This window comes from Trichechus manatus, unplaced genomic scaffold (genome assembly GCF_000243295.1).
Source record: "Trichechus manatus latirostris isolate Lorelei unplaced genomic scaffold, TriManLat1.0 scaffold00290, whole genome shotgun sequence".
Lineage (NCBI taxonomy): Eukaryota > Metazoa > Chordata > Mammalia > Sirenia > Trichechidae > Trichechus > Trichechus manatus.
Genome location: NW_004444226.1, coordinates 448,905 through 460,189, shown reverse-complemented (window position 1 = coordinate 460,189; position 11,285 = coordinate 448,905). Strand labels below are relative to the sequence as shown.

General features: G+C 36.1%; 1 protein-coding gene across 1 annotated transcript; it reads right to left on the bottom strand.

Annotated features, from left to right (window-relative positions):
* Positions 1 to 1,356: 1,356 nt before the first annotated feature.
* Positions 1,357 to 2,295, bottom strand: LOC101347571 (olfactory receptor 2T33-like). The gene is given in 1 exon segment (XM_012559649.1): positions 1,357 to 2,295. A coding segment is annotated over 1 exon segment (939 nt).
* Positions 2,296 to 11,285: the final 8,990 nt, after the last annotated feature.

The following is an 11,285-nucleotide window of genomic DNA, read 5'->3' as shown; positions in this document are numbered from 1 at the left end:
ACAGCATCATGGGGATTATATAACTTCACTAATACAATTACTCTTAAGACACTTCTATTTAAAATGGGGAAAGGGACAGCAAACAGCCGCTGGTCCTTACCAATTCTGAAATCCTGGTAGAAGTTGTTGCCAGTTCCTTAATTAAGGTTCAGTGTGATTCTCTGGGAATTGTTCTCCATGATGTGTGGCTCTGCTTTCTGAGTCACCCTGGCTCTACAATAAGAAAACTGAGTAGTCATCTCAATCAATTTACTCCTTAGACCAAACTAGTGATACTCCTGCCAGAAATACTTGCTTGCAAACATTGTGAGTTTTCCATGAATCTTACTGGAATTTACTCCATTAGGCAAAAGCCACAACTACCAACCTTCATAAGCCCTTTTCAACCTGGAAGTCCCTATGACTCTGCTGCACTACAGTGCCCTAAAAACATTTTAGAAGTCCTATTTATTTGTAACTAAAGAAAATCTGCAAGACTCCCAAGATTCATAGAAGATCTTTTGTCTGTTTGAAAGTTTATTTAAGGTACTGTCTTAAATCATTATGAAATCTTAACAAATGATTTTACAGTCACAACTTGTATGAGATCTTTGGTCTGAGGCCCTTTCTTAATTTGAGACTTCTTTGCTGAGAGAAGCAGTTTTATTTTTTATTCCACTGGGTACTGGCTCCTTTAATATAATATATATTTTTTTTTCTTTAGTTCATCTCTCTACTCTTAGATTTTAACATAGGTGGTGAAAAACCAATTAGCATTTTTAATATTCTGTCTGGAAGTCTCCTTAACTAGGTCTACGCGTTGTTAAATCACATATAGGTTCAGCAAATCTTCCCACAGCAACATTTTGCAAATGTTTCCTGATAGTTTCTTATATATTTTATGTTTGATGTTCACATTGTTCTTTATTTCATTTAAAATTTAATTTATTTTCATTATGTGATTTAGGATCTACCTTGGTTTTTTCAAAAGTAGTATGTATTTATTGAATGACACATCCCCATCAAAATGAATGATTTCCATCATTTATCAAAAAATACAAATTATATTGTTCTGTAGTAAACCATGTATCATGTACTATTCAGTAACTCAACCACTCATGCTTATTGCCGAGGCCCTAATTTCAGAGCAAAAACACCACTACAAGTTACAGCAGTAGAACGAATATAATTTTTAATTAATTTACCAAATATAAAATAACCATATAGAAACAATGCAGCCAGATTGGCAAAGCAAGGGCAAAATAACTTGATACAACACAAAAGAAGAATTTAAATGGGATTAATAAAATAACAAAACAATACTTTGGAAACGTAACTTGTATCCAGATAGGGTACCGCCATTTTGGCAAATTATGCTCAATATTGATATAAATGTTTTTCCAGCCATCTCCTCAAGGCCCCCTTGACTTCTTTATTCCTTACACTGTATATAAAGGGGTTCAAGACAGGGGTGAAGATGGTATAAAAAGCTGAGACCACCTTATTGTGGTCCACTGAACAGTAAGTTTTGGGCCCCATGTAGATGAACACGAGGGTGCCATAGAAGAGTCCCACAACTTCCAGGTGAGAGGAGCGGGTCATAAAGTCTTTCTTTCAGGCTGTAGTTGACTGCATGCTGAGCACTGCAGCCAGGATGAGGCTGTATGAGGCCAAAATGAGAGACAAAGGAATCAAGGGCATCAGAATGTAGCAGACATACATGAAAAACTCAAAAATCGTGGTGTCAGCACAGGCAAGGCATACTAGTGATGGTGCCTCACAAAAGAAGTGGTTGATTTCCCATGAGTGACAGTAAGGAAAGCTCAAAGTGGCACCAGCCTGCATCAGCCCATCAACCCCTCCGAGGAGCCATGAACCTGCTGTCATGAGCAAGCAGAGCCTCTGACTCATGAGAATGGTGTAGCACAGTGGGTGACATATGGCCACATAGCAGTCACAGGACATGGCCACTAAGAGGAAGCATTCACTCCCTCCCAGAGTAAGAAACAGGAAGATTTGGGCTCCACAGCCAGTGGGAGAGATGGACCCCGTGTCCATCAGGTAGTTGGCTGTCATTCTGGGAACAATGGTGGAGACCAGCATCATGTCCATGAGAGAAATCTGGCTAAGCAGGAAGTGCATGGGCGTGTGGAGTTGAAGGTCCACATGGGTGAGGATGATCATAAGGGCGTTGCCCATCAATGAGGTGATGAAGATCATGAGCACCATGGCAAAGAGGAACAGGTGAATCTGTGTGTGGTTAAAGAGCTCTAGAAGAATGAAGTTTATCCCTGTGGTGTCATTTGCATTCTCCATGGCTCCACTGGTGCCTGAAAGACGTAAGAATGATGAAGAAATGAGATTTGGTTAAAAGGAAGCTTGGACATATCTTTATGAACACTTGATTAAATGACTTAGGAAATCTCAGACTTGGAGGGCTAATTATTACTTTAATCTTTCACTTACGAACAAGATTTTTCCCATAGTATCCTACCGTCCATCTCTGCTGTTACTACACACTATTTTCGATTCACACTAAATTGGACAACATCATATACAGTTAGTACAAATTACACCCCTATTATTTTTTAATAATTTGTCAGTATGCCACACATAATTTACTCATGGTGTTAATAAATATTACTTATGCAATTCCAGTTATTTACATTTTTGGTATTTCTATATTGAAGGACGTTCAAATTTATGCACTATAGTAGATATTGAGATGATATGTCTCATAATTATTACTTTTGTACGTGTTTTAGATATTTGCTAACTGTTTTCTTACATGATTTTCTTCAATATCAAGAGAAATTAAAATTTAAAAATTTACAAAAAAAGTACTACTAATAAAAATAAGTTTCCTGGGGGAAAAGAAAGTTAAAATTCTCTATTCCACACTTACATGGAGCCTATGCTCTAAACACACTAGCCATCACAGTTACTACTTCTCCCATCACCATATAATTCATATTATCATGACTTGTATTCCAGATTAATGTGTTTATGTCCATTAAGTTTAGAACAATCTCAACATTTAAACTTCGTATGTGGTATGTTCTCAAACAATGCTGCTGATTTAATTGAATATATACATTCCAAAAAAAGTTAATAATGTCATTAATGAACATAACTAAATGAACATAATGAATTTGTATTACATGCAGACTTTCACATCAATTTGGTCAATTATCTTATATTTTTAAAAGTAGAAGACAAAAACTAATCTGTTAATTATGACTTATCCAAATTATCTTGTTCTCATAAAATGAGCCTGAGATCCAGCATCTCCTACAAGTAAAATATAGAGCTATTCATTTACTTCCAGCAACAGCTTCTCTTTTCACTAAAACCTATGGCTTCCATTTATTTTACATCTAAGTATTTTTTGGTAGTAGAAATGGAAGCAGATGCAAATGGATTCACATATTATACTTAGGTGAGTGATGTCTTTTGCTTACAAATTTAAATTTGTCAAAGAAAGCAATGAATTCAGGATTACCAAGGGTATTATGTTAAGCCTTCATTCATAATCTATCAAATCCTTTTTTAGTTTCTCTATACACTGATTAGAAAACAGTGCAAATTTTGTGAATGGTCTTAAGATCTTTAATACATATTACCATTTTTTGGCGCCTAGTGCATACCACCAGTGATCTTCATACTATTAAAATATGTAGATGTTCCATTTTCAAAATCGATGTAAATATGCTATAATAGTGGACATATCACTTTCTCATGCTTTATTCACTCAAACATATATTTTTGAGTGAAATATACATATATTCAGTTTAATATATTGTTAATTACTGCCAAATTTTATTACATCATATATATATGCAGTTTACATATATAAGTACATATATATATATATATACACATATATCATATTTATTTAAGAATATTTAGGTTCTTTCTAATCTTTTGTTAATATTACCCATATGCAGTTTACATATATAAGTACATATATATATATATACACACATATATCATATTTATTTAAGAATATTTAGGTTCTTTCTAATCTTTTGTTAATATTACCCATATCATTGTGCATGTGGCAATAGTTTCTTAGTTTCTCAAGTAAATATTTTACTAGAATATTTTGGGTTTGAGTCAACTCTCAATTTTTGTAACAAATTCCTCCACATGTGGTATTGTTTAAGTGTGATAATTAATGACAATCATATAAGCATGAAAATAAATTTAAATTACATATAACTTAAATTACACGTCAAAAACTATTTTAATCTTTTCATCACTCTTTTAGATTTCTTCTGCAAACTCTCTGTGAATATCTCTATAAAGGATATTGATTATTATCATTATTATATTATTATTGGTCATCCATAGATGTTTCCTACCAAAATGTTTTGAAAGTAAAATTAGTATTTTTTACATAACTCACATGTAATGTAACGTTACTTATTTCTTATCAAAAACAAAAATATCATTACATCAGTCTTTTTTCAGCATAAGTGACATGTTTTCTGTGTCTCTTTAGATTTTTCTCTCTGCCCTGTCTACCTTTTACGAATTTATTTTGAACATAGAGTAAACCCGTGACCATGGTAAATTTAATTATTCCAAGGCTATTAGTTTCTTTGATTATTAATTTGAAATGTGTTCTTATGCCTTTAATATTCAATGTGTTGTAAGAATTGTAATATATATCATGAAACTTGTCACACATTCAATAATGTCTTTCAAACTAAAATTTTAAAAGAGTAGGGAAAAAGATAAAATATTATTATGTTGTATTTCACATCAAAAAGGCAATTGTACCCAAGTGAATTCCATTCTGTGTAATTCCATAGCACCAAAGTGAAAGAAGGATAAGCAGATCAGATGAATTTCAAGTTGTCTATAATATTTCTGTACACATTTAAAACAGGATAAAATGTGTTCTATTTTATTTTCTCATCGTATAAAATATGTAATTACAGAGAACTCAGAGTACTTTTAGATCCACTGTCTCATTTTTCTCTCTACTTCAACGTGGTGTCACCAGAATTAGCAAAGCTGGCCCTTTCCAAAGTGTATACTCTAAGTTACATACCTAGCTGGCCAATATTTGGGCCTGGCATTGATATGTTCTTTTCTTCAATTTGCTCCAAAAAAATTAAAGTCAAAATGACTCTTACTTCACATCTACATAATATAGCTGGAGTAACTCGGACACAACAACGATGTTGATAACTGTAGCAAACAATGTCCCGAGTACTATGCTAACTCTGGATGTGCATTGTCTCATGCAGTGTCACAATAATTAAATGAGGTAAACTTTGTTATTGTTTCAGATTTGCAGATGAAGAGCTGGAGAGTTAGTTTAATTTATTTTTCCCTGTTCTCTAAAGTAGGAAGCATGGGTCCAGAATCCTGGTTATGAAAGTAAACTTCCCACTATTATTTTGGGCTTCCCAGTTTTGTGATGGAACTATTATCTTAATAATGACAAAACGTCTTGAATAAAGCAAACAAAATAGATAAAGAACAGACTCTCAAACACATGGTTGTTGTTAGATGCCACTAAGTCACCCAACGCATGGCTACCCCATACACAATGAAAGTAAACACTGCCCAGTCCTGTGCCATCCCCATAAACGGTTGTTGATTGGACTGTTGTGATCCATAGGGTTTACGTTGGCTAATTTTTCAGAAGCAGGTTGCTAGGCCTTTCTTCCTAGGACATCTTAGTCTGGAAGCTCTCCTGAAACCTGTTCAGCATCACAGTAACACGCAAGCCTCTACTGAAAGACAGGTTGTGGTTGTGGGTGGGTACATTGGCTGGGAATCAAATCTGGGTCTCTCAGGTAGAAGGCAAGCATTCTACCACTGAACTATAAATGCCTTACCTCAGACCTGTAGGCTAGACTGAGTAATTGTCTTTCACGTAACTGATAATTACATAAAGTTAAACAAGTCAAAATATTTGTTGTAGTCAATCTCAGTGGGTACAGTCCCAGGCTCTGTAGTGATACCAAATATATCCTCATTGCAAAATGTAAGCACTAAGTGAATACATTGTTAATAAATATACAAATAAATAAATAAACAAATACATACATACATAGGAATGTTGATTTAACTGAGTGAAACAGAAATTTCTGCCCTCTTTGTAGTTTCAATCACATAAATAACTATATCCAGAGCTTCCAGTGCATCCGCAGTTTGAGCAGGAGGGAGCAGTGGAGGTTAAGTCTGTGAGCTTATGAATCAGAAAAGCTCACTTCCAGTCTGTATTTGAGCAATTGTGAGTTCTGTGTATTTAGGCACCTCTCTTATACCCTATGTGTCTCAGATTAGTGTATTTAAAACTGGTAACTGTCTTACAGGTTTGTTGTAAGAAAGAAATAAGGTAGTATATGTAGAATGCTTAATTAAATTACTTATATTTAGTATGTTCTCAATAAAAGATAGCCAGCATGACTTTTACCTTCACACAAACTCTTCTCCAAAGGGATATTCGTAAATAGAGAATTTAAAAGAATCAAATATACGCATCCATTTACCTTAGAGCCAGAGCGTTAACTAAAACTCAAATTTCGTAAAAAACTTACTACAGGTATTCCTCCTCTTAAGACATATTTGAGTTACAACGAACTGCACTTATAACCATCTCCTTTTTTGTACATAATATTGTTAGTAATATGTACTACATACAGTGTTGCGGTACATAATTCGCTGATGTTATCATTCTCATGTCAATCTCAAAAGCAAATAAAGATTGGATTTATAAAGATACTGATAATAAAAGGCAATAACAATGAAAAGTATTTTTAAAAAATTAGATATTCTACTTACATCAGAACTGACTTATGACAGAGTCTTCAGAATGGACCCCTGTCGTAAGTTGGGAACTACCTGTAATATTTTCATAATTACGATTTGATAAAGATACATTTGTGCAGTATAAGTATGAAAGGATGTTCTGTCTCACAGAAAATTAAGAAACACATAATTTAAACCAAATATTTATAATTTTTATATTCTCAAACATTATACACTCAATGTTTCTTTATGATATGCATTACCAGTAGGAATTCAATGACGATTACTCTCAGGGTAAATGTGAAAAATCCTTTATAAATCAGTTTGTCAATATGGAGTGAGAGCCACAGAGCTATTCTTGTCCCTTGGAAGCATTGCCATATGTTCTTGATATCATTCTAAAAAATGATCAAAAAGAAAGGGATGAGAGGAGACCTCATAAACACAAAAGGTATATTTTGCAAGGTTTTTCACAATATGTATCCCAAACTATTATGGAATTAATGTATTTCCCATGGAACACAATATAACAGCTGGAACAATCTCAGATATCACGCTAATTAATATAAGCAAAAACAATAATTTTTCAAATTATATACAATGTATATGGCAGGAAGTTAAAAGAAATAGTTGTAAGTTATTTAGTGCAATCTAGGTATTTTAATTTCTCTCGTTTCAAAATAGGATGATTATGATATAGTTCTTAAAACTACAGAAATTAAGTGGCAGCACTGAAAAGCATTAGAGCACACCATCCCCAGTGGTAAGCACTCAGTCTCGGAGTCGTGGCACTAACCTGCCTCTGAGCAGCCACCATGAAGGAGGTGCCAAATACTTCACGTCTCTGGTTCCCGGATCACCACTCAGATCTCACCCAATGCTTCTGTTGCCGGTTTAAAATACAAGGCACCTGGCTAAAGCCTTAGGGCGCCCTGAGCTTCAGGCTCTAGAAATGCTAGTGGGAAAGCATTTAGAAGAAAACAGATGAACAAATACCCTCCCCGTTTATTACCTCCATAAAGGATTATTTTCATATCTCAGGATATTTGATCCCTGAAGAAAATGACCTGTTTGATTAACATGTTAAACTCAGGATGTGATTATTTTGAAAATGTTGTATACCTTACAATGTTATTAGTATTGAATGAGATACTATATGTAAAGTACTTATCTCATACCTGGAGAATATACTTAGCGCTTAATCCTGTTAACTTAAACTTTCACAATAACTAAAGTGTCAAGAAAGAGCTGGTAATAAGACAGGAAATAGAGCATACTTTTAGAAATGTCTTGCCCAACAAAAGGCCATGACCGAAATGAACTTTTCTAGTCTTGAAACTTTCTAGTTGTATATTTGTGGCTTGTTACATAAGCTCTCTGAGCCTCAGTTTAATCATCTGTAAAAAGGTCATAATAATGCCTCTCCCACAGGATTATTTTTAGGGGTTATAAATACAAAGCACCAGATCTATCAAATAAATATAATTATCTCCTTTCTCCCTGCTTTAGCAGAATATGTTGCCTTCTAATCTGATGTATAGTAATGAGAGAAGGTTTTTTTTTTTTTTTAATGTCTGTCTTGCAACAAGAAAAACCGTAGAAACTAGTTGCCAACGAGTTACCTCTGACTCATGGCAACTCCATGTGTGTCAGAGTGGAATTGTGCTTCATAGAGTTTTTAATGGGTGATTTTTCAGAAGTAGATCACCAGGCCTTTCTTCCAAGGTGCCACTGGGTGGACTTGAACCTCCAACTTTTCAGTTAGAAGCTGAACATGTTAACTGTTTGCACCACTCAGGGACTTAAATCTGGGAGATTATATAATGCTGTACTTCATGACCAGAATAAGTAATTGATTTGTTACAGTTCTGCTTATGAACTAGTTGAGGATTAAGAAAACTGGTTGCATTATTGCAGTGCAGTGAATCACTTTTGTATGGCTTCTCTAGCCCTGGTCTTGTAATTCTACAAAATGATTGTCTGGGCCCAAAACTTGCAAGGTATTGGTCGATTTTCTGTGCAAATAGTGACCTGAAAATTCATCGAGTGGGTTTGTGTCCCTTGTGATCCATCTAGAAGATTGGTCAGTGTTGCTATCCTAGTAGGCTTATATAAGGACCAAACCCACAGATATTCTAGGGGCTTTCACTACCATCCAGAAGAGTTTAGAGGGGAGTGGGTCCTTTGGACCTAGGGTCCCTGCACTGAGAACTTCCTATATCAAGAAAAGAAAGCTGTAACAGTGAAGACAGAGAGACGGTGGGCTTGCTGGACCATGGGGAGAGAACTGGGTGCCTTTGTGCAGGAAGTTTGCCTGCTACTGAAGAGTTGCAACACTTGCCCATGCAGGGCAGAGGCCTGAGTGTGCCTGGTGTAATATGCCTCACCCTCTGGGCATCATGGTGGGAGACATACATTCCCTCATGCACAGTAAACCTTGGTATCATGGCAGCAAGACAGAGAACCACGTGGGCCTGGGTAGTGTGGCAAGAGGCAGTGGCACAGGCCAAGAAGGGTCCAGTGGCAGAAGCTCAGGAGAGCCTGTGCAGGGGTCTTTCCACCAGTGAGGCAAGGCTAAGTGAGGCCTCAGAAACCATGCAGGTGCTCTGTGAAGCATGGTGGTAGCCAGAAGCAGCAGTGACATTAAGGTAGCATCTGACCTGAAACACGGTGTGCCAGCACAGTGATATAAGCGTGGATATGGGTAGCATCAGGGTTGAAGGAAGACTCATAACAACCTGCAATATGCAGATGATACAACTTTGCTTGCTGAAAATGAAGAGGACTTGAAGCACTTACAGGTGAAGATCAAAGACCACAGCCTTCAGTATGGATTATACTTCAATATAAAGAAAACAAAAATCCTCACAACTGGACCAATAAGCAACGTCATGAAAAATGGAGAAAAGATTGAAGTTGTCAAAGATTTCATTTTACTTGGATCCACAATCAATACCCATGGAAGCAGCAGTCAGGAAATCAAAAGATTCCTTGCACTGGGCAAATCTGCTGCAAAAGTCCTCTTTAAAGTGTTGAAAAGCAAAGATGTCACCTTGAAGACTAAGGTGCGCCTGAACCAACGGACAATGAATAACGAAGATCGAAGAAGAATTGACACCTTTGTGGTGTTGGCAAAGAATATTGAATATACCATGGACTGCCAAAAGAATGAAAAAATCTGTCTTGGAAGAAGTACAACCAGAATGCTCCTTAGAAGCAAGGATGTCCAGACGACATCTTACATACTTTGGACATGTTGTCAGGAGGGATCAGTCCCTGGAGAACGATATTATGCTTGGTAAATTACAGGGTCAGTGAAAAAGAGGAAGACCCTCAATGAGATGGATTGACATAGTGGCTGCAACAATGGGCTCAAGCATAACAACGATTGTGAGCATGGCGCAGGACCGGGCAGTGTTTCATTCTGTGGTGCATAGGGTCGCTACGAGTCGGAACCGACTTGACAGCACCTAACAACAACAACATGGGTAGTTTGGAAAAAGATAAGCAGTTCCCCTCTGACAATCTGTTGTTACTGTTTGCGTTCTAGCAATAATAATAATGGCTTTCACTTTGCCAACTTTATGTAAGTGTCTCGTGAGTCCAGCTTGATCACAGATGAACATAGCACCCATGGAATGGTTGATGCCAGTGGGTGTACGTGCCTCATTCCTAATGGTCTTATGACTGCTTGGTAGTTTGAGGCACAGTCTGTCTGCATATGCAATGCAGATAGACAGACCACACAATTATATTACATAATTATACTATGATTCTCAAACCAATATATGAAGGGATGTTTGAATTTTATTTTCAAACAGGCATGTACCTATGGACATAGTAATATGAGAAAGGAGAAGAAATAAGTGGAAATATATGTCAAATTCTGGTAATCTTGAATAAATTAATTAAGAGAAAAATTATTAATATCAATAACAAAAATCAAGACTGTTAATATTTATTGAGAAATTGCTGAGTGATCTACATTGTATCTGTCTCTTTGCATGATTTTATTTAAGCAGATTCATGAAGCTAATGTTATTTTTACTTCCCAATTACCATTGATGAAACTGGGTCTTAGTAAAATTAGCTAACTGCCCAAGGTTAAACCTTTAATAAGGACAGATTAGGAAAAAAGGTCTGGTAGTCTACTTCCAAAAATTAGCCAATGAAAAACTTGTGGATCAAAACAGAACATTGTCTGACTCATTTCCTTTGGACATGCCATCAGGAGGGATCAATTGTTAGTGAGGAACCTCATGTTTGGTGAAGTAGAGGGCCAGTAAGGGTAAGGGAGACCCTTGGTGCAGTAGATTGTCACAATGGCCACAATGATGGACTGGAAGTTTCCCGCAATCCTGAGGGTGATTCAGGACCAAGTAATGTTTGCTTTGTTTTACCCAAGGTTGCCATGTGTTGGAGTTGATTCAATGGCAACTATCTATCTATCTATCTATATTTTATATGCTTAGCATAGTGTTTGGCTTACAAAACCTGTTTAGGATGTGTTGTGCTATATAATATATGATGCATAC